At 29.8% G+C, this 26246-nt stretch overlaps 1 protein-coding gene across 1 annotated transcript in view; it reads left to right on the top strand.

The window, feature by feature from the left end:
* LOC113377296 (D-beta-hydroxybutyrate dehydrogenase, mitochondrial) overlaps positions 1–13339 on the top strand; it is an 87284-nt gene extending 73945 nt beyond the window's left edge. The window contains exons 6-7 of the mRNA XM_026617556.1: positions 8614–8722; positions 12847–13339. Coding sequence (XP_026473341.1) covers positions 8614–8722; positions 12847–12998 — 261 coding nt within the window. The 3' untranslated portion in view covers positions 12999–13339. The remainder of the gene's footprint in view (positions 1–8613; positions 8723–12846) is intronic.
* Positions 13340–26246: the final 12907 nt, after the last annotated feature.

The following is a 26246-nucleotide window of genomic DNA, read 5'->3' as shown; positions in this document are numbered from 1 at the left end:
TAATCATTTTTGACCGCCGAATGCATTTTTTTTTAACTTTTTTACTAGATCTCCAAAACCGCTAGACCTGCTTTCATGAAAATTAGAACAGTTCTTCATCTTGTTAATACAAGTAAAATGTTTTTTGAATTATTGAAATCGGACGCTCCGTTCTCTTAAAAACTGAGTTACCGTTTTTGGCACTTTTTGCCCCATATCTTCGGAACGGCTAGACCTGCCTTTGCACGTCTAATCAGCATGTCTCCTATCAATACAAATCGAATGTTTTTTGAATTATTCAAATTGCTTTCATCCGTGTTCCCGAAGTTGTCGACGAAATTTGTATCCGCACACACACATACACGCACATACACACACACATACACACACACATAATCCATCTTTTCTAAGGTATGCTAAAATGTTCAGAAGGATTTGAAACGTTAAGATATATAAAAATTTTCATTTTCGATTTTTTTGCCATTTACTATAACTTGCCCTACGGTAAGTTAATAACATCTATAAATCATCCATATTGCTCTTACAGGCATTGTTTTGCATCTAATTAAAAAAAAGATTATTTCTAATAATTCTACTAATTTTTTTTTTTTAAATTATTCTTGGCTAATCATTGGGTCGCCTTCTAAAAAATTAAGCGACATATGGGTTTCATGAATAAATTTTTCCAGAACCTAAGTTTGCCTACCCTTGCTATATAGGGGAGGCGTCATTGCTAGTGTTGCACACGCTTCGCCTATTAATTAAAAAATGATTATATTACCCGTAAATAATTAAAATAATTGGAACACGCGATTAACCACAAACTTTCAACCATATCAAATTTTAATACATCGTGATGCGCAGTATGATGCTTCTAACTACTGTTGCATATCGCAATTCAATGTCATCGCAGTGGTTAGATTAAATTTGCACATTGCGGTAAATTATATTCGCTAATGATATTTCTGCAAAATCGCGTAGCTGTTTTCCATGGAAATCGTTTATCTCTTAATAAAGTCAGTATCTTTCAGTTATAAATTCGATACCAGGTTGGTTTATAAATATATGACGTAGTACTTTGACATACATATTACATCTTACATTCAGAATCTTGAACAAAATGTGAGTATCTGTATTTCGTTAAAGTTACTTTAACGCACACGATTAGTAGAAGGTCTGGTGCATATTGTGGGATAATAGATATTTTCAAAGTCAGAATTAAAATGTGAATATTGAATATTCAATCAAAATATAATATTGATACTTATAATGTGGAAAACGGGAAATGATTTTACTGACTGTGATGTGGTCTCTTTACGTACTGTGTAACAATTAGTGGTCTATGGCATCGTAATTTCATACCATAGTTTAACTTTTTTTTAAATTTTAATATTAGATCTTTTGGAGAATTTTAAAATGTTTGAAAAAAAACGACTTTTTGAAAAATTTAAATTTATTTGAAATTATTTGAAAATTTTGTAATTTCTGGAAAATTTAGAAACTTGTTCAAGTCGGTTGATCCATACTGTTAAATATGTCAAAGGCTTTGTTTGAATTATATAACCCATGGACATAAAAACAATTATTGTAGCTACTTTTAAATTCTCTATGAAATATCTGATAATTTGATGTGTATATGTATAATATTAGTTTTTGACCGCCTACTGTCATTTTTTTATACTTTTCATTTTGATTCCACGGAACCACTGGACATGCCTTCCCAAAAATTCAGTCAATTCTGGATTGGAAATGTTTTTGAATAATTGAAATCAGACCCTCCATTCTCTCTAAAACTGAGTTGCCATTTTGCCCCTTTTTTGTATCTTTGAAACAAGTGGACCTGCTTTAGCCAAAAAGTAATCAGCACATTTCTTTTTCAATAGAAATCGAATGTTTTTGAATCATTCAAATCGGATGATCCGTGCTCTCGAAATCGCCGACGAAACGTGAAGAAATGAAAAAAAAAATTTTTTTTTGACGCTACTATATAACTTACCCTAAGGAAATTTAAAGATTAAATCTAGGAATCTAAAGCTTATTTCATACTTTCGAAAATGTTAAATATAATTATTTTAGGAATAACTTTTTGCAATAAAATACAGTGAAGTAAAAAGTTTCAAAGTTTTCACGGTGAAGAATTCACAGAAATAATTAGCCCAGCATATCTTCAAATTTTGTGTCCGGCAGTTAATATTCATATTAAAGCTGTGTTTTTCTCATATCAAATGCTTGATTTTTTTTGTTTTCGTTATTTGGAATTTTAAAAATGTTTGCTAGCTCCACTATTAACATCTACATACAGCATCATTTTCTCGTATACTAGAAATGTAATAAATGTATCCAGGTCTTTCCAGACGATGACAAGAAATGATATGTATCTCTTTTATCGAAAGTAGTGCATCTATTTTCGTGTATGTGATAGCTATCATATCAACTTTCGTACGTCAATTCAATATAATTTTCCATTTCATAAAGAATTTTTAGAAGTTATTTAAAGTTTACTATATTAAAATATGATCTAGATTACTTATTTTTGCTCAACATACTTCCTTTTATAGTTTTATGTTTAAAATAGTACTTTGCCATTTATAGATTTTGTTTGTCTCAATGTCATTGAGAATAGCATTGAGCTATACCCGTAGAGTAAGTTATAGTAACCCCAAAACAATTGAAATTGAAAATTTTTATATATCTTTGCGATTCAGAGGTTCTGAACATTTTGGCATATCTTAGAAAAAATGGTTGTGTGTGTGTGTGCGGATACAAATTTTTGTCGACGATTTCGGTAACACAAATCAACCGATTTGAATAATTCAAAAAAACTTTCGATTTGTATTGATAAGGAGACGTGCTGATTAGTTTTTGATAATGGTAATTCAAGTTTTGAGAGAACGGAGCGTTCAATTTGAATAATATATATTTGTATTGACAAAATGAATGAAAAAAACATCAAATTTTCAGAAATCAAGTAAAAAAAGTAAAAAAAAATACCATTTGGTGGTCAAAAATGATCATTAGATATATGTACATCAAATTATCAGATGTAATATGGAGATTTTAATAATAAGTATGCATTTTGTTTACATTTCTGTGGGTTCCGTACCAATTTCTATCCGTTAGACTGCGATGCGACGCTTACGCGCTTTAATAATTCTTCTCTTAAATAGCCACGCAGCACGATTGCTTTGAAAAAAAGTTCAAAATTTTCAGAAAAAAACAAGTAAAAAAAAATTCGAAATTTAAAAAAAATCACATTTTTCAAAAAAGTCAATTTTTTTAAAAAATCCAAAATTCTCAAAAATCTAATTTTTTTCAAAGTTTTAAATTTTTTTTTATTTTAATTTTTGGTACGGAAAATTTTATCAATTTGCCTTAAAGCCACTAGTTGGTATCTATACTTACTTAAAAAATTTTATGATTAAAATAGTACTTTGCGATTTGCAGATTTTGTTTATTTTAATGCTATTGATAATAGTCAATTGTTGTGGATGTTTTTAACTTCCCGTAGGGTAAGTTATAGTAATCGCAAAAAAATTGAAATTGAAATTTTTTATATATCTTCACGTTTCAGAGGTTTCTGAACATTTTGGCAAACTTTGTATGCCATTTGGATGTATGTGTGTGTGTGTAAAAAAGTTCAAAATTTCCAAAATTTAAAAAAAAATCCAAAAGTTTTTTTTTCTAAAAATTCAATTTTTTCAAAAATTTTTCTCAAAGTTGAAAAAAAAAATTGATCTTTTTTGAAAAATTCAATTTTTGGTACGAACAGTTTCAGCAATTTGTCTTAAGGCACGATGTCATACACAATTAGAATTGGCTTATTATAAGCAAACGAGTTCGAAAATTCATTGTATTTTTTAATATGTTAAAATATTCGCCTGATCTTAATAAAAGCAATGCATTATGCATAACAAGGACAAGCAAGCCGCCTGTTGAAACTTTATATGGGGTATGTAAGTCGACCTCGGATTTTGCGTAGGGTGTCCTATAACGGATAACCCAGGCAGGGCGGCCGACGTGGCTACTACGTCACTACACTAGCGGAATTGTTACCTATTCGGGATCGCCAGAAGACAAAGAGTCCGGTAACAATCGATAACCGACCGCTAATTGCAAAAACTTTGGGATAACAGTTTTTCGAAAGTTCACGTGCTTCGACAAATTTGCTAAGTGGGAGAAAATGTAACTTGGATGGTAAGGGATTTTGCACAAGAAATTCAATTTAATCCAAATATAAATGTTCCTGACAATCTTTGTAGATGATTCCTTTTCTTCAGGAAATGTATGAAAGAGTGCACTGGAATATATACGATTTTTCTAGATTTATTCACTTCCCATAGGGTAAGTTATAGTAATGGGCCAAGAATCGAAAATAATTTTTTCTGCATATCTTTACGTTTCAGAGGTTTCTGAACATTTTGGCATACCTCAGAAAAAATGGATGTGTGTGTATATGTGAGACAATTTTTCGTCGACGATTTTGGGCGTATTGATGAACCGATTTGAAAAATTCAAAAAGCAATCGATTCCTATTGATAGGGAGACATGCTGATTTGTTTTTGGATCAGCGGCTTCGAAGATATGAAGCTAAAAAGTGCTAAAAATGTCAGATTTTAGAAGAACGGATCAACCGATTTGAATGCTTCAAAAACATTTGATTCATAATGATGGCAAAAAGAGGTGATTAGATTTTGGCAAAGGCAGGTCCAGGCGTTTTGCAGATACTGGGTAGAAAGTGCAAAATGGACAGTTTTTGAGAAAACAGATTAGAATTATTCATTCGTTTTGTATTGACAGCCAGACGTACCGATTAAATTTTGGCAAAGCCAGATCCTGTCGTTTTTGAGATACAGAGCAAAAAAATGACAGTTTTTGGAAAAACGTAACATCTGATTTGAATGATTCAACATACTGTGTACAGTTTGCTATAAAAAATAAACCAAAAAAAAAGAATAATTCAACTAGTGGTGTATGACATCGTCGTGCCTTAAGGCAAATTGCTGGAATTGGCCCGTATCAAAAATTATTATTTTTTAAAAAGATTAAGTTTTTTTTTTAACTTTGAATGAATTAGATTTTTGAGAAAATTTAAATTATTAAAAAAAAAACTTTTGAAAAGAATTTTATTTTTTTATTCTGAAAAAAAGGTCCGAAATGAAATAGACTTATTATCACCTTGAAGCTACAAAATTAATATAATTTTTTTTAAACCCATATATTTTCACAAGAAATTTATTCGTACTTCCACAAACAATCTAAAAACAGAAAAAAATTATTATTTTACAAGTAATGACAAGTAGTAAAATTCCAGAGATAAAAACCATAAAATTAAATACCGTGGCGTTCACGTATATAAAACATATATTTAAATATTGTTAAGTGACTACTATAAATACCTGTGCTATAAATATAATTGCAGAGATTTTGCTTTTTAGCTAAAAATATAGAATTAAATTATGTTTTCAAATGAAAATAGCCCTTTTGCTCCCAGTAGTTAGAAATGTAATGGCCTGTTAATAAATTGGCGATTAATTTAGCTTTCGCACCCACTTTTGATTGATATATGTATGTATATATATATATATATATATATATATATATATATTTGAATAGTCTTGAATTTGATGTTGATATATATGTTTAATTTGAGTTTAATATTGGAGTTTAATTGGAGTGAAATTAGCCCTCACACCACACTATCCTTACATTGGTTTAGAGAAATCATCAAATTCATTGTCTCTAACACCTATTTTGAATTTAATGGATCATTTTATTACCAAATTTTTGGCACCCCAATGGGATCTCCCGCATCTCCGTCTTTAGTAGAAATTTCCTTACAATTAGTAGAAAACAAAATTTTTAATAATTACAATAAACAAATCTTTTATTACCGATATGTAGACGATATCATTACTTGTATTCCGGAAGAAGACATTAACATATTTACTGATAATTTTAACAATTTTAATAAAAAACTACAGTTTACCGTAGAATTAGAGACAATGAATTCGATTAGCTTTCTAGACATCAGACTCATACGTACAAATGACCACCGACTAATTACTAACTGGTACCAGAAACCAACTAGCTCCGGACGATACATAAATTACCACTCATACCACCCTCTTAAAATGAAAATTGCGACAATAATAAATTTAACAGACCACGCCATATTACTATCTGACAAAAACTTCTGGGACACGAACATTGACCTGGTTATAAACACACTGAAAAACAACTCATATCCTACGAACATAATCAACTCGGTCATAAATAACAGACGCAGTTACATTTTTAACAAACAAAAAGACCTCACAGACCATAAAAACCGCTTAGACTTAGAATCATATACTGGTGTCATTTGCCTGCCGTACGTAAAAGATTTATATTTCTCGTGGAAAAAACTATTTCAACAATGTGGCATTCTGTTGGTATGTAATTGTGATGCAACCCTTAGTTCAATTTTTACACAAATGAAATCTAAGTTCAATTTTGACCGCCTCAGGAATTTAGTATATCAAATTAATTGCTCTAATTGCGAACTCTTTTATATTGGAGAAACTAGCCAAAACCTGAGTAAACGCCTTAATCAACACAAAAATAATTCAAAAAATCCTAAGCAATTTAAAACAATGTTAACTGAGCATATTAAAAATTTAAATCATAATATCGATTTTTTTAACCCTAAAATTTTACATTTTGAAGAGAATACAATTAAAAGAAGATTCGCTGAGGGGTTGTTTTTACAATTACATAACGACAGAGTCATAAATAAACGCAATGACAATACGGCCCTTATCGAAACGAACACGTGGTTTCTTAATAGCGTGTCAAAATTCCTTAAAAAATAACAAAATCCCATCGCCTTTTAAATTTTCCAAAAAATATCAACACATGCTAAAAACTGCTTTGAGAAAAATGTGACATTTCTATCCTAAACTCCAAAGAGTAAATACATAGTTTCGACAACTTGTTAAGTTATCATGATTATTAGTGTGTTTTACCATTTGTGATGTTTGTGTTAAAAAATATATATCTTATCAATGTGCACATACTCATACCATGGATTAATAATGGTTTCATATGCTATATTAGGATACAAAATTGTAAGTGTTTTATTACTATTATTATTATTATTGTTTTTCCACAAAATTTCCTTTCATATAATTTATTTAGTTTCAATTTTTATAGTTAACTTGATTACCACTGAATGATGGCTAAGATGCTAGCCGAAACGTATGGATTTTAAATAAATAAATTTAAAAAAAAAAAACTCATACTATTTTTATTGATGTTACGCCCGATTATTAAACTCAAATTAAACATATATATATATATATATATATATATATATATATATAATCTCATACTATATTTTCTAAAAGTATAATTCAAGATTTATATAATATTAATCTGTTTAATATTTGTAATTGAAACTTACGATAAAAATGAATACTTATTTCATTTTAAAATGCAAATCGAATATTTAAGCTCTTATAATAAAACTTTGCAGTTGGAAACTTTAAATCAATCACCTGTACTTCAGTAGGTAATTACAGACTTACAAGTATTCAACCATAAAAATAATATTATAATATACTGTTTATATTATTATTGACAGCATATCATTATAGTAATGGGCCGAAAATCGAAAATGAAATTTTTTGCATATCTTCACGTTTTAGAGGTTTCTGAACATTTTGGCATATCTCAGAAAAAATGGATGTGTGTATGGGTGTGTGGAAGCAATTTTGTGTCGACGATTTCGGGCGCACGGATCAACCGATTTGAATGTTTCAAAAAACATTCGATTTCTTTTGATAAAAATATGTGCTGATTAGTTTTTGGCAAAGGGAGGTCCAGTGCAGAACATAGAAATCAAGTTTTTGAAAGAACGGAGTATCCAAAAAAACGTTCATTTTGAAATGATTGGAAGAAGTAATGATTAGTTTTTCGTAAAGGCTGGTCTAGCCATTTCATAGATACAAAGCTAAATGTACAAAAGTAGCAGTTTTTAGAGAACTAAGTATCCGATTAGGATGATTCAAAAAACTTTCTTCTTGTGTTGATAAAACAATTGCTTTTTTAATTAAAAAAAAAATCAGATTTTTTTTTTGCATATCGAAAATAATTCAGATTTTAATTTTAATTCTAGCTCTAGTTCTAAAGCTCACTTATATACTTTAAATAAATAATTTTAATTTTGCACTTCAGTTTATTTAAATCTTATGAATATTGGACAATGTTACAGTATTTAGTAATAATCTATTTGAAAACATTTAATATTCCTCGAATTTGCCTTAAGGCACGATGCCCTACACCACTAGTATGGCAACATTTCGTATAGTTAGAACTCACATAGAAGTGGAAAAAAATAGCCATATTGATTATAAAAATTAAGCTCAAGAGTAAAGAATGTATTTGCATCACTATCAGCTTATAACGTATGACCTATTCTGAATGAATAAATAATTAAAAATTTATTACTTGCAATAAAAATTTCACAAACATCTTTACCAAACCTTTTAAGGATCATATTGAATAAGGGTAAAAAATGTTTTTATGTAGAACTTCTGAAGAAAATACCGCAGTGAATTAGATAAGTAAAAAAAGCATTTTCTTGATGGGTTTCAGGCAAAGGACATGTGGGAGCAACTCAGTCAGGAGCAGAGGAAACTCTACGGGAAAGATTATTTTGAGCAGGCTTTGCGATCCCTTGAGAAATTCGTCAAAGGACCGGTGAGTTGCTCAAAATTCTTTTAGGCGATGAAACATATCAACCTACTACTTACATCACGTAGAAAGCAAATATGTTTCAAAGTGAAATTATAACCTATCGAAACGATTGATTAATAATTATATCAATACATTTAAATGCATGTGCTTATATATATATATATATATATATATATGGCCCGGCAGAAGGTCTCCTGTACCCTTCTACAAGTCAAAGGTTACAATTTTTTTAATATCCTATCCTATACTTTTTAATATCCTATTTGATGTCCTGCCTTTGTGATTCATTTATAGTTGTACCATAAGAAGTATAAGAAATTCAAAAAAAATAATATTGTATCTGGGGTAAAAGAACAATATCACACTTGGTTTTACTACATAAAATAATTGCTGTAATATAATATATTAGTTGCTTTTTGGTAATTAAAATTTCTGAAGTACATTTTTCTTACTAATAATTTAATAAACATTATTGTTTCTGTTCAAATCTTAGGTGAATTAACTTATAAAATCTTTTTCTAATGATCACTCGTCAAACTAAGATCAACTTGCTAAATATTCCATATCCAATGCCAAACAAATGAATTCTTGACACATGAAACAAAATTCTAAATAATTGTTTTAATAAGTAGAAATATTTTTCTGTATTGCTAAATAATTTAGTAAAGTAAACCAAAATGCGACATGCATAAGTATAAAAAAATGATGTATATGCATTTTTGGAGTTATTGCGTTATTTATCAAACTGAATTATATAATTCATCTGCCAAACATATACTGCTGATTGTATCTTATATTATTTTGATTTCTGGCACATCTCAGCTGCTTTTTGGCAATAATAATGACATTACATTTTTCTTGTATATTATATTCTAATATTATCTAGGCTCATAATTTCAGTTTAATTCAAATTTCAAGTGCAATGACATTTCTAGCAGATGACAGTTCAAATGTTTTCAATGTCAAACAATGATAAGTGTTTTTTTGTAATTTTTACCATTTATTTCTACAATGCTACTATAGTTTTATCGATCATTAAATTTTAAAAATTTCTTTTGACAAACTCTAAAAAGAATTATCAAAATCCGAATAACCGTTTACTTGTAGACTTGAAGGTCCGCGGGTTAAAAGGTCTACCACTGATATATCAAAAACAAGTAAAGAATTTTATAACAATGATATTTGAAAGTAGAAGTATAAAGATGTATAAGCAGCTATAGGGAGATAAACAGCAATGTTTGAAAATCCATAACAAACGTATTTTCTTTTAAAAACTTTGTTTCAAGTTTCAAAAATATTAGAAATTCAGAAGCATCATTTACCTGCAAATTTGATATCTTGAAGTTATTAATTTAGTTTCTGAAAAAAAATCTGATGATGGAATATATCTAGTTCCTAAACGCTGTTAATGTTAATTGAACATGAGAAAACTTTGTGGTTTATTCATTTATTAGATGGAATTTTGGGACAAAAACCATGTGTGTGTGTAGATTTCTTATAATAATTTTGATTTTGAAAATTTGTACTAATTTTTTTGCGGCAGTACACAAAATAAAAAAAAATCTTTATTTTTCCAACCACATATAATCATTAGTAAGACAATCATCATCTTTAGTGTTAATTTTACCTGGTGTAGTTTGTAACATATTGAAAATAGCAATTTAATTATATTTTCTAAATTTACATAAAATTTTTTGACTGGATTATTTTACGAATATGTTTCTAAAAATAAAAAATCTGATAAACTTATTACGGGGGAGAAATAAAAATAAAAAATCTATAATATATTTTTCTTCTTTATTTGATGAGCTGACCTCAATAACGTGGGACAGACAGAAGACATTTATAATTTTCTTTTACAACTTATAAATAAATTGTCTTTTATCTCGCGGTCAAAGGCGTTTTGCTATTGTATTTATTGATCAGTACCCTTTACGTATCCCATAGTACCGCATTTGTCAATACATTCCTGACATTTATTGTGACATTTTGAAATTTATCACATTTTTCAGTAAACTGATATTGAGAAAATATTTGTTATATTTGTATATTTCTGCTTGAGTGACAAATTGCGATCATAAGTGTGAAAATATTGAAAATACTCTTGCAGTAGATCTATTTCAATTCGGTAATGCACGAGAAAAATATGTCAACATCTTGCATTACGTCTGATACGAGTTTGGAAAATGCGATGTACATGAGAAATGAGACAAATATCGGCGTGGTTAAGATAGTTTTTAAAAGTTTATCAACGAACTTGAAAAAACATGATTTTTTCACCAATAGTTTGAAAAATTTTTGATAAATTTCAAAATGGGTGTAAATATAAGTGCTATTACAGAAGTGCAAACTAACAAGTTTTGAAGCAATATGTGTAATAACTAATATTCCAATCCATTCATCATATTTAGCTTGAAGATGTGTAATTTAACTAATAATCCAATCCAACTAATTGATTGAATCTTATGCAAATTCACTGTTACTATGCAATTCTTGAACTAACAGCAGTTTTAAGTCTATTAACCAGTCATGACGAGTATAGACGTCATGACGAAAGTGGCAGTATTTTATGTATTGACAAGTATTCTCATCATGCGTATAAATAAGTGGCCATTAAAATTGAAATTTTTGAGAAAAACAAAACATAGTCTAAAATTTCAGGAATGAAACAAGTAATTGTATGTGGCATTTTACAAAGGAAAATTGCTCGAACGTTCCGATACGTGTAAAATATTCGACTTAATCACAAAAAATCAAATTTTGGGACCGATTCTGCCGCATAACAGACCAATGTTATGGCAAAGCTATGTTATCAAGAACTTTCCATACAAATTTGTACTAAATATTGACAAAAGCTATCTGGCTGGGTGCACTCAGGCGATTTTCTCAGGTTGCCAGATAGAAAACATAACCTAGAAACCGCTCAAATGTCAAAAAACGATGTTAGATAACAGGGTCTTTCTGACTCAGGTTCATAACATAAGAGTGATGTTGCAGTTTATGAGTAAAACGCCTGAATGCATGATATTTTGGCAGTATTCAGTATCATTCAGTAGCATAATATGTGAAAGTTGGAGCGTAACATGGTCTTGCTATAACATTTGCCTGTTATGCGGCAGAAGCGGCCCATTAACTCAGTTAAAATTTTCAATTGTTTATTTCAAAAATCTATATTTTGCTTTTCACCAATAACTAGTTGTTATCGTATTACAATTGTATTTATCACATTTCATTCTATTTTGTAAATGAATTTTATTTACGAATGGACGTCAACAGTGATCATTATAAAACACGGAATATGTTTATACGGTTCATGTAGAAAGATAAACTCTAATAATGCCAAACTTTGATAAATTTTTATAATTCACCTTTTGTAGGCTTATAATATATTTGGATGTTTTTTTTACGCCACAGTAAGATTTTGTATTCTTATTGAGACTTTGTAAAAAATTCTAGTCTTTACCGGTATTTTACTGTCGCATTTACGTTATGGCTTGACTCTGATAATACATACTGTTCGATCAGTACGCCACGATTAACTGGTTAATGTTGAACTTACAGAAGTAATAAAAATTTAATGAGGAAGCAGTATTTTGTCATGTGGTTTATCATATTTGAAAATCCAGAAAAATAAAACAAATCTTACTCAAAGCAAGCAAGCTTTCTCGGGCTTGAAAAACTAGCATGAAATCTAGCACGACAAAATCAAGCATGCTATCCAACTCAGAAAACAAGCGTCGTGTTAACAGAGCTTATCCGTCGAGTAAAGTCTATGAATACTAAACTCACAAAATTAACAAAAATTTAACATTGTATTGTTACAAAAGCTAACCAATAGGTGTTGAAGCAAGAGGTGTACATGGCAACTAACGGAATCTATTGTAAATTAACTGCTGCTATGCAATTTTTGGACTAACAGTTGACTGAAGCTTATTAATACTAAACTTACAAAAACAAAAAAAAATACAAAAGTTAACCAATAGGTGTTGAAGCAGGAGGTGCGCATGGCAACTAACGGAATCTCGTGTAAACTAACTACTGCTAAGCAATTTTTGGACTAACAGTATTTTGGATTGAAATTTATCAAATCTGAACTAATGTTTCAATCATCATCTGAATCCCAGGATGCAGATCTGACGCCAGTCACCCGTTCCCTGGTTGATGCCGTACAGCGTACATTCCCGTTGCAGCGATACACACCAGTCACCAGAGCAGAGAAAATTCAGGCGTTCGTAGCTGCACATCTTCCTTCATCTGTCTACGACGTCATATACAACAAATGATGAAGATTTTATCAAATTGTCAGGAAATCATATTTGCGTTGACTGAGCACGGCTGGTCTGGAAACTTGTCGGTCAATAGAATCAGCAATTTCAATTCACAGTAGATGATGGTATTGGTATTGGCATGGTCTGTCTTTTCTCATTTCTACCTGAGATTGTTTCCGACGAGCCGTGCTCAGTCAAGTCTGATTCGGCAAATACGCAAAAGTTAAATATCAAATGACCAAAAGTGTATAATTACATTTAGGTAACTAGATATGGAGATTGCGTAATTGGCAGTTCAATACGAGATCGATCGAAATTGAAATTGTGTTCAAATATCTGTACCATAAGTTATATTAATAATATGTATGATATCTGATAAATAAAAAAAAAGTAAGTAAAAATGGTTTTACTACACTGAACTATTTCAGATCGTAGTTAGAATATCTAATGGGTAAACCTTTGTTATCCCTGAACTATTATAACAATTATGGGGCAAATCCTCGGATAAAATACAAATGTTATGTTATGGAAATATAATTTTATGAGTTGGTAATCATAAACCGTCAAAAAGTTATCTTTATATCTTTTCTTCGATCGAGCGTTTTATACATAAAACCTAACTTCCAAAATATTCACTTTGGTTAGACTTCACGTGTTGTTTTCAAAGTGACAACATAAAGTTGCACTTATGATATAATTATTGTTAGACATTTGTGCCTTTTGGAGGTTAAGTTTTATATGTAAAACGTTCGAACAGCAAAGATATAGCTTTTTGACAGTTTGTGATTACGAACTCATCCGATTATAAACCAGTAACATTCTTCTATTTTTTTTTATTTTCATATAACTACAATTTGCCTAGTGAGGCATTCAGAAATTTTGGTGCCAAATGTGTAGATATAAGATTTGAAAACCCAGCGACTACGCAGTGGCAGTCATTCAATAGTTTGAAAATTGATGAGATTAAAATACAGGAATGGAATAATAATGTATATATGTAATAATATATGTAGTTTTATGTCTTCTATGATAAATTGTGATATGTGTACATTTAAGTTCGTATTTGTGCTAGAAGTATTCGTACATGTGGCTTTCCTTTACAAAATTTATAGCCCGCACGTATTGTATGCGTAGGATTATACGGGTTCATCAAATAAGCTAATAGTATGTTTGAGCAACGCTATGGAGAATGATCATGTTTCTATTATATTATATTCCAAGCTATAACATAGTAGTACATATCCAGTCTAAAAACTACTTTAGCATTTGATCATCTATGCAATTATCTCTCTACTAAATAGAAAACCTAACCTAGAAACCGCACAAATGTCGAAAAAGCGATCTTAGATAACAAGATCCTTCTGACCCAACTTCAAAACAAACAAGTAACGTTGCAGTTTATGTGTAAATCGACTGAATGCACAGCAAATACATGACATTTGATAGTATTTAGTATGATTCAGTAGCATAATATATGAAAGTTGGAGCGTAACATGGCCTTGTCATAACATTGGTCTGTTGTGCGGCAGAATCGGCCCTCGGAATCGGAAGATTCCGCGATTGTCGGCAATCATCGCTCAGACATGTGACGTCACATACCCATCTATGTTTGAGCACTAAATACAACGAAAAACATATGAGGAGTAGCAGTCCATGTAGTGTAATGTCTTTGGTACTATACTTATAACTAATAAATTATATAATTTGGCTGATTTTTTTCTATATTTATAATGGGCTTGTTATATATAAGCGTATATATATAACTGATAACTACACTTCATTTAACACCACAAAATATCGTTGAAGTATTTATTTCTTTAACTTGATATGCTGTTTGTATTTTCTTATCGATGGCGTTCAATATCGCATTTTTTCTTGAAGGGGCAATGGCTTTCGCTTTGGCTTATTAAACAAGGTGATAAATCGTATTAAGCGTTAAGAAATATATACAAATATATGTCATTGATGTCAAGTGACGTATTATGCAAGAAGTCGTATTAAACGCATTTTACTGCATATGTTAAATGTTTGTTCCAATTTGTTGACTACCATCTATTGGGGCACATCGGAACGATTATAATATAATAATTTTGTGTTAACAATTGTTATCGGTTGTTTCAATCAGCCGTACAAGACATATGAATAGCGAATTCGGGTATAAATTTGGCAACGTAGGTGGAGGGGGTGAAAGAGTCGAGCATTCATTGTTAAGGCATTGTTGATTTTGCATCAGACGTAGTTAGATGTGCAAACGAATCAAACGTGAATAAAAGTGCAAGGTAATAATAGCCATACGTAAATTAATTTGTATCTAACTTGCTGAAATAGGCTGAAACTAACTAAGAAGCCAATTTTTCGATAAAATAGAAATGTTTTGGGTCTATAATCATATGAGTTGGTAGTCTCGAAATCGAAAAAAGCTATGTATTTTCAGGCGTTTGTCACTTACGTGACCACATCCCCCGTTTTGGTCGGGACAGTCCCAGATTTCTCATGTAGGTCCCGGGTTTTTGTATGAGCAATATTTGTCCCGGATTTTATCTTTAGTCCCGGATTTTCCCGGGTTTTGAAAAGTATACATTTATATTGATTTTTTTTGTAATTTCTTGCCAATAAAATCACAACTACCTATCGATAATCTAACTAGCGCGGTATGGCATCGTGCCTCTAGGCAAACTGCTGGAACTTCCCGCAGCGTAACGAAATGTTCGAGGAATAATAAATGTTTTTAAATAGATTATAAATATACTGTAACATTGTCTAATATTTATTTATTTGAAGAAATAAACTGAATTACAAAGTTGAAATTATTTATTTAAAGTATATAAGTTAGCTTCAGATCTTTAGCCTAAATTAAAATTAAAATCTGAATTATTTTCGATACACAAAAAAAATCTTTAAAAATTTTTTTTGAAATATTTTTTTTTAATTTATTGTTCATAGCAAACAGGTAAACAGAGTACATTCAGCTACTTTACAGGTATAAATATAGAATAATTTGAAACAAGTTTTTTCCACAATCAATTATTTTGTTAAAACAAGCAGTAAGTTTTTTGAATCATTCAAATCGAATGCTTAGTTCTCTCAAAAACTGCCATTTTTTGCACATTTATCTCTGTTTCTTCGAAATGGCTGGACCTGCCTTTGCCAAAAACTAAACACCACTTCTCCTAATTATTACAAATTGAATATTTTTTGGATCATTCAAATCGGATACTCCGTTCTTTCAAAAACTCGATTTCTATTTTCTGCACACTTTGCTCCGTATCTCCGTAATGGCTGAACCTGCCTTTGCCAAAAACTAATCAGCACATTTTCCTACCAATAGGAATCGAATGTTTTTTGAATCATTCAAATCCATACCTTTTTACAGTTTGTGACTACCAACACATACGATTTTAGACTCGAAGCATAATAGTTCTGTTTTATCGCAGAATTGCCCTCTACATTACTTTTCTACTTTTAGGTTCTATCAGGAAATTGCCAGAATAGAAACATACAAACTTTGTACATAAAACGCAATAATGTCTCAAAGTAAGTAATATTATTTCTGCTGCGTACTTGTTAAATCTGACGCCGATTAATTATTATTTTGACGTGTTGAATAATGAACTGTAAACATATTGCATAATCCACCTGGCTGTATAAATGTAAGTTTGTAGTATATTGTTTTCAGATAATTTGTAATAAAAAAAGTGAATAAAATAAAACACCCCATTAAGATGATTATGCTTGATACGATTTCTCGTATAACATACTCTTGGTAATTTGGTAATCGTTTTAACGGGGTTTTACTGTAAAAATACACACACTCACACACACACACACACATACATATATATATATATATATATATATATATATATATATATATATATATATATGACTTTTGACAATTGTTTTGACTTCATTATATGGATTTTTTGAATGGATGGCGACCCAGTATTTGTCCAATCCAATTATAACTAATTAACTATACCCGAAGTATTTGTTGTCATTTTTATTATATATATATATATATATATATATATATATATATATATATATACAACTATACCCACGAAAGGCTATTTTTATTTACATTGATTGATAATTAACAGTGACTTTACAATATCTAATAGTTTACCTTTTATTTCTGTGCTAAACATCTAATTTTTTTGTGACATCATAATTGCGGTAGAAATTTTTTTGTTCTTACAATAGAAATTACAAAGGTACTGTTTTGTGCTTGTTATTAAATCTTGGGAGAATCTTATCTTCGAGATTTATGTTTCCCCGTGGATTAGTGGTTAGAGGTATGGGATATCATTAAGCAGTTTCAGGTTTGCTACCCGGTTCGGATAGCTTGATGTTGAGCAGTAGTGACATCAGTTTTCACTTCATAGTATAGATAGCAGTGTTTCCAAGTTAAAATTATCTTTCCCGGTATTGCTGTATCAATAAAAATTAGTATTACCTCACTTTAAATAAAAAAGGTTACCCAATTATTTTTTTATAACCATTCCTATTATATGGTTAGTAAAAGTAGACTAATACAAAGTAAAATTACAAACAAAATCTATTCATTTATTACTGTTATAAATATATTTGGTGTGATAATCAATGGAAGTTATTCTGCCTCAAATTCTACAATTTTTCATCATTATACAAGTATATATTAGGGTGGTCCTTAATATGGATATTTTCAATTTGTTTTGCTCCCAAGGGCTCAAATGGTTTCAAAATGATAAAAAAAATACCCTGAAAGTTTTAGCTTTGAATATTAATTTTAAGATAGTCCGCAATCCTATCAAAATTTTATGAAGATAACATGGGTAAAGTTCTATTTGTATTTTTAGAATTTTATAACTTAGAGATAAGTGAATCCAAATTTTGAGAATAACAATGTTATTTGCTTATTTCGATTATGAATAAAAAAAATTACAACAAAAATTTGGTATATTTTATAAAAGAAGTATTTATTCAGGAAGAAGAACCAATAAACTTTGGATGCAGTGCGGAGTATCTTAAAGTTAATGTTGAGAGCTAAAACTTTCAGAGAATTAATTTTTATCAATTTGGAAGCATTTGAGCGTCTGGCAGCAAGGAAATTCGAAAATAGTTATATTAAGGATCACCCTAATAAAGGTATTTATATAACTAAATAAATATATATATATATATATATATATTATGTCGAACAATTTCTATGAATTGCGTAATTCCTGGCTTTGCCGATAGTAATGAGATCAAAGCAAGTGCAATACACCTTTAATTAGTAGAAGCAATTGTGAAATAATTTCGCGTTAAATCGTTCAAAATGGGATTTAATCAGCATTTGCTTAATGTATTGACTTGCTTGCAGATTTATATATTATTTACTCTTTACGTAACCTCTTCAACAGGTTTACCAGTTACAGTAGTACTAAACTACTTGATGTCCAAAGTGGGGGTTAAAGAAATTTAATCAACGAAGGTGATTACTATTTCATCAAACATTATACGTTTACTTAATTATTTATTTTTCTGTATTTTTAAATTACTATTTCATCAAACATTATACGCTTACTTAATTATTTATTTTTCTGTGTTTACGTTTATCCATAATTAGAATATATATTTTATACAAATATAGTTTGTGCAATAAAAATATTAAAATGCATTGTGCATGTCATGCATTCAATTACTATTAACTCCATTCATTAAAAATCAGATAATCTATTATCTTAGATTAATAATATGTTTTATATTTAAACTAAGGCTAATAATACTGATAATTTTATATTATTTTATAATTAGTTCAAAGTTATATATATGTTAAAAATTTCAAGATTTTTTTTCTTATTATTTACTACAATATTTACAACTGTCCAGTGGAGGACATTTAGTACATTTGTTGATTTACAATTGTCAGCCGTATTAGGTAGGGACATTGTATATTATAATAACATGTTGAAAAAAAACATCTCAATAGTTGTTAGAAAAATTATTGTTAGTTTTATCACGCAGTCATAATTTAATTTAGTTGAATTTTTATGTAAAATCTCGACAGAATTGTCTAAAAATATCTTCAAAAAGCAATTTAAACTCTTCTACCTATATTATCGTTTTCTGTTTCTGGAACATTAAATATTAATATTTCTGTTATTTTTTTTAATTCCGTAACTTTATAAAGCATAATAATTTCTTGTTCAATTTGCCATCAATGCATAATACAGAATATGGTATTATAAGAAACAAGTGGTGTTTATAGTGCAATTTAAGGTAACATTCTCAGCCTTTCAGCCGTTGATTTCAAATCCAGCGCTTTTTACAACGTGATATCAATCATTACTTCCATTGAAAATATAGAACCAAATAGGTTTTCAAGTACAAAATTACTCTTGGAGGAATTGAAGCAAAATTACAATTTTAATTATGTAAAGGACAACCATTTCAAAATGAAAGGACAACCATTGATTTGTCTTTTAATAAAACAAGCTCTTTGACTGTACATTCCGACAGCTCATTGAACACGAACATTTTTAATTTTCCGTAGGGTAAGTTTAGTAATCGCAAAAAAATCGAAAATGAAAAATTTCATATATCTTTACATCACGTTTCAGAGGTTCCTGAACATTTTGGCATACCTTGGATAAAATGTGTGTGCGAATACAAACTTTTATCGACGAATTAGGGAACACGGATCAACCGATTTGAATGATTCAAAAAACATTCGATTCCTATTTATAAGGAGGCGTGCTGATTAGCTTTTGGCAAAGGCAGGTTTAGCCGTTTCGGAGATACGGGGCAAAAAGTGCCAAAAATGGTATTTCAGTTTTTGACATAACGGAGCGTCCGATTTGAATAATTCAGAAAACATTTTACTTGTATTAACTATATGAACAACTGGTAAAATTTTTGGGTAGACAGATCCAGCGGTTTCGGCAATCAAATAAAAAAAGGAAAAAATAAATACATTTTACAATACAGTCATGCGGCGATTGCGCGCTTCGGTGATTCGTCTCTAAAACAGCTATGCACCGCGATTGCGTTCAAAAAATGATTCTTCAAAAAAAAAAATGATAAAAAGGAATTTTATAAAACATTTCAAACTTGGCAAAAATATAATTTTTTCAAAGTTTTCAAAAAATTGAAGTTTTTTAAAAATTTTATTTTTAGGTGCGGGAAGTTCCAGCAATTTGCATTAAGGCACGATGCCATGCACTACTAGTTTTTTTTATACATATTTTTTTACCATGTTTTGATTTTCTCTAGCCGATGTATCTTTTTTGTATCAACAAGTGACTCGGAACGCGTCAATTATTCAGTTCCCTCCTAGCAGCATCGCTCGCGCAGTACTTAGGAATTTTTTTAAAAAAGAAAAAACATTAGAGATGAACATTATTATTTTGCTGTTATCATATCGTAAAAATACGCAAAGTCAAGCTAAAATATGACCTTTTTTTACGGAACGCTATAACCGACAGAGGGATTATGAAGGGAAATAGTAATGAAATAAAAGAAATTGTATTTTTGAGATGAGTTCATTCACTTGGATACGAATACACGTACATATATACATACATGAATATTATATTTTTATATGAATTTTTAAATATATTTTTGAAATATTAATATTTTCGTCATATAATTTCATATTCATTAACATTACAAACAGAATTTAACTGATGAAAATATAACTCAATTATATATACTAGATAACCCGACAGACGTTGTCGTGTACCCACGTCTACAATTCAAAAGTTCCAAATTTTTTAATATCCTGTCCTATACTTTTTGATATCCTATTTGATGTCCTGCCTTTGTGATTCATTTATGGTGTAGCATAAGCAGTATAAGAAATTTAGAAAAAATAATATAGTATCAGCGGTAAAAGAAAAATATCTCACTTGATTTTACCACAGAACATAATTGCTTCAATAATTTAATCTGTAATTTTCATAATCTCGTACGAAATATTAGTTGCTTTTTGGCAATTACAATTTCTAAAGTACATTTTTCTTACTAATAATTCAATAAACATTATTGTTTCTGTTCAAATCTTAGGTGAATTAACTTGTAAAGTCTTTTTCTAATGAGCACTCGTCAAACTAATATCAACTTGCTAAATATTCCATATCCAATGCCAAACAAATGAATTTTTGACACACGAAACAAAATTCTAAATCATTTTTTTAATAAGTAGAAATATTTTTATGTATTGTTAAATAATTTAGTAAAGTAAACCAAAATTTGACATGCATAAGTTTAAAAATAATATATAAGCGAATTTGGACTTACTGCGTTATTTATTAAACTGATTTATATAATTCCATCTGCCAAACATCTACTGTTGACTGTATGTTATTTTAATTTCTGGCACAATCACCTTCTTTTCGGCAATAATAATGTAGACATTATTTTTTTTCTTGTATATTATATTTTAATATTATCTAGGCTCATAATTTCAGCTAAATACAAATTTCACATGAATTGACATTTCTATCAGATGTCAGTTCAAATGTTTTCAATGTCAAACAATGATAAGTGTTTTTTTATAATTTTTGTCATTTATTTCTACAATATTACTATAGGTTTATCGTTCATTAAAACTTAAAAATTTCCTTTGACAAACTCTAAAAAGAATTATCAAAATCCAGGGTAAGTATCAAATCATACACCCGTACAGAAGAATTTTATTTATAAGATATATATATATATATATATATATATATATATATAGGTAATAAATAATGACCGGTTCCAGGGACAGGTCCTTGTGTTTAGCTAAACTCCAACGCAGTGGGAGATTTCCCATTGTCGTTTCACACCGCAGTGCCCGAAATGGGATATTTTCAATTGGAAACATATGTTCGAAGTGAAAATGCACATTGCTGGTGCACGATATCAGGTTGTCCAGAGCGAGGACTTGAAATAAGAAAGGTAATACTTACACAATATATATTGGAATATAAATGCAGTTGAAAAAATCTTACAACTTACATACATTTTTATACTAAAAGTGAATAAATCTAATGGTAAAAATGATCATACCGAAGTTACAGATTGGCATTTATTTTAACATATAAAATATACTAGATCAATTATAATTTGTTTCTAGATATCATTAATGACAAATAAAAAATTACACAAGTATTCGTTTTCTATTAAAATATTATATCTGTAGGACTGCAACCAACTTTGTATAAAATAATTCCATCGCCTGTGATATACATTGTTCACCTATGCATAACGGGTTTTTGCAAAAAGTTTTTAATTTAGTGAATATTCGCGGAATTTTGCGCAGCAGCTTCATATGAACGGTTGAAAACACGTTCAATTAATTCCTTCTATTATATGCATTAAATAAATTTCAGTTAGTAGATGGCCTTTGTAAAGTTCATAGACACTCGGTGCGAGCATAATAAAGTGCAAAATGCCATTGCTGTTCCGAAACACCAGAAATGGTGTTCACTGATTAAACATATAATTAAATCTTCGGTTTATTAACATATGCTTCATGTAATACTGCGCATGTGTCAATTAATAATGCAACTCTAACGCGTGTTATGTAATATTCGTTTTTGATTTGCTTTGAACATAGTATCAATTGAAAGTTCACATTCATAAATTAATTTTCGTGAGCAGTTGCTGCCAAGATCACTGAAGATGATAATTTATTCATTGTAATAAGAATCAGTTTAATAATAAGTTGCTGTAAGATAGACGTTATGGGAACTGGGATGCTCGACATGAAAGAGGTACTGACATCGAATCCCAGACTTTTATTTTTTAACTTCCCGTAGGGTAAGTTATTGTAATCGTTCAGAAATCAAAATTGAAATTTTTTGCATATCTTCACGTTTTGAAGGTTACTGAGCATTTTGGCATACCTCAAAATTATAAAAAAATAGATGTGTGTGTATGTATATATGAATACAATTTTTCGTCAACGTTTTCGGGTGCACGGTTCAACCGATTTGAATGGTAAAAAAACATTTGATTCCTATTAATAGGGAGATGTGCTCATTAGTTTTTGGCAAAAATCTGTCCAGCCATTTCGAAGATACAGAGCAAAGAGTGCAGAAAATAGAAATCGTGCTTTTGAGAGAATGGAGCATCCGAATTGAATGATCTAACCAAACATTCAATTTGCAATGATGAGGATTAGTTTTTGGCAAAGATAGGTCCAGCTATTTTGGCGATACTGAGCAAAATGTACAAAAAACCGCAGTTTTTGAGAGAAATAAGCATCCGATTTGAATGGTTTAAAAAATGGTTTACGAAACAATTTTTTTTAGGAAAAAAAATAAAAAGTTTATTTCAATATCGAAAATAATTCGGATTTTCAAAATTTTAATTTGGTACAGAAAGTTTCGGCAATTTGCCTCAAGGCACGATGCCATGCACCACTAGTTACTTACTTTTTTAGTATGAAACTCAAAATTTTTATACCATTTTGCAATCCTGATTAAATGCAAATATTGATGGAACCTAGCACAGCGCTTGCAAAGTCAATAAATTATAGTAATTTTAAATTTATAGTATACCAAATAGTCTTAATTCTAGAAAAATTGGAACATTATTTTCGACTGTGGTAGGTGCTAGAAATATTATTCACAATTTCAGTTGTATTATTATTTGTTTTTGTGTTTGGACAGCCAATCACTGGATTGGCTTTCAATTTAGACATTTCTAAGTTCAACCAAAATTTTGCTGATGTTTTATGATGGAATATGCACAGATATTAAAATTATCAATGTAGTGTGTTTTATCTTTGTTCAAATTTAAATAGCAAGAAAAATTATGTATCCAATAAGATGTTGTGATGCACATTCCTTAACCTAGTGTTTCTAGAAGGCAACCCAGTGGTTGACTATTCTTTTCTTTTATGAGATAATATTAGATACATTCTAATAGCGATGTGAATATACATTGCAGCTATTTTATCTTGATATCATATTGAGATCACTAATTGGATGAATTGATTTAGTAATAAGCTTATATCAATATATTTGGGGCAAAATTTACTCGTTTGAGATCATAAAAAATTACGTGACTCTTAACAAGTATTTGTCAGTTCTATTTGAATTTTAATCATTCTTGAAAAATTGTGCATTTAGTTATCTATCTAATTATCGCTTAAATTGTATTGTTCGAATATTATGTTTAAAATTAAATACTTAATAAAATATTGTTATTACTAGGATTTCATATATATGTAGTACCTTAATAATATTTGAATAGTATTAAATATAAATTTTTCATTTTTTATAGATCTGAATTTGATCTCGTTAACTGTTACAACTGGGACCAAGGTGTGGCTTTAGCAGGTAATATTTGAATAGTTTTCTCATTATATTAATTGACTAAATATATATATATATATATAATTTGTTTGAACTAAAATTGATATTTGTTCTCTTAAATGTCGCAAAATGTCATCGTAATTATATTTCACTTGCCAATACACTATGTATCAATCTAAATTTGGCATTGCGCTGTGAAAGAGGTAAAGAGGTAGAATATTTAATTTGCAAACAAAATGGTTATTAAAAATTGTGACAAAATTTATTGAAAAATTTGCATAGAAACTTTGCATAGGAAGAGTTTTGCAACACAAAAAGAGAGGCTTATGAATGATAGCTTTTTCATTGATAGTAATATTAAATACCCAATTTTCTCATGGCTAACATTCTTAAATTCCTAATCTAAAAATAATACTTTTTGAACAAGATATTCAAATATTCAGTTATTGCATTCGAATTTTCTGCATGTATCACGTCAGCTCGCTAAAAAGCAGAAAATCTGCACATTTTCACAATATATTCTTCGGTGTAATATTGCGGCAACCATTGCCGAAGCTTAACCCGTTTTACGAACCTATTCAATTTGCTGTTCAACATACGACACTTTCGATTCTTATTGGATATCCATCCTATGCACCATGGTAAGTCAATTTATTTACGGCTTCTGATATAAAATCACCCTTAATAAATTGATTTGCAATATTGCAGTAGGTATCTTTAGTTTAGAATCTGATATATATTATGAGATAAGGCTTGGATTTGTTATTAATTTATGTTCCTGGCAAGATAGCAGTGATGAAAAGTTCTTGATCCGGCAAATATTCAGGGGCCGATTCTGCCGTAAAATAGATTAATGTCTCGTAGAGGCTATATTACGTTGCGCTTCTCATACAAAATGGTACTAAATACTGTCAAAACGCCATGTGGTTGCTATGCAGTCATAAAGATGAAGAAATTTCTTGTTTGTTTTATATTTGAAAAGGAAAAAATTTGATTTTATTATACAACAGCAATGAATTTATTTCTATTACAAAAATGAAGTGTTTTTTAGTTGAACTTCTCTAAGTAAATGAAAGTGAATCCGCAAATTATCCGTTTCATTGAAGTGCTCTTTGGTAAACCACATTTTTTGTTTTTTGGTCTGACGTTAAACACAAACAAAGCGGATGGTTTTCCAACTCGTGAACAGACAACGTAAAACTGCCCATGTGAAAAACAATGCTTTTTTAAATAATTTATTTGAAATTTATTCCGCAAACACTAAGATTGGCCTTGCGACTTGTTATTGCGAACGCAAGGCGAACTGGAAATTGCAATCGTTTGAAGTCAAACGGAAGACCAGTCAGAATCATTGGTATGTCACCAAATCGCCAGCAGTTTTTGATTGAATTTCTTGGCGGCAAGAATTTCTCGTTGACTTAACGAAGCGTAATTCTGATATTTCTCACTAATGTCATTACTCAAATTTTTAATTACGGTGCGTGAAGTTTCAGCAATTTGCATTAGGGCACGATGCCATGCATCACTAATTTTTTTTAGCTATAAACCTTGCGGAGCCCGAGATCTTCCCAACGAATGCAAAATTGTCGAAATCGGTTCGGGCGTTCTGGAGTTATTTCGTCAGGAAGGAAAACTCGACTTATTTTTATATATATATAGAAGATATATAGATAGTTTTCACTTAGAAGTTTTCTTCGCTTTTCTTGAGAGATCAAATTATTTACAAATAACAATTTGAATTCTGTAAAACTGAAACCAAATTCGACGGTTTAATAAGCGTGCAGGAAAATTTCTTCAACATTTTTTTTCTGTTTTCGTCAAATGAGTTGCGTTCTGGAATAATGTGCTCACTTGATCCTATTGAAATTCCACACTTACACAATTCCTTTGATATTATTTTTAACTTTGGGCAAGTTGCCATGGTTAAATCTTAACAACGTTAATAATCAACAATAATAAGTACACTTCTGTTAGGAAAAAAAATCGATAAAAA

The sequence above is a fragment of the Ctenocephalides felis genome, unplaced genomic scaffold (assembly GCF_003426905.1).
Source record: "Ctenocephalides felis isolate EL2017-DRISC unplaced genomic scaffold, ASM342690v1 CF-g0.4_SCAFFOLD_01886, whole genome shotgun sequence".
Taxonomy (NCBI): domain Eukaryota; kingdom Metazoa; phylum Arthropoda; class Insecta; order Siphonaptera; family Pulicidae; genus Ctenocephalides; species Ctenocephalides felis.
The sequence above is the reverse complement of the archived record's forward strand: the minus strand, read 5'-3'. Positions and strand labels throughout refer to the sequence as shown.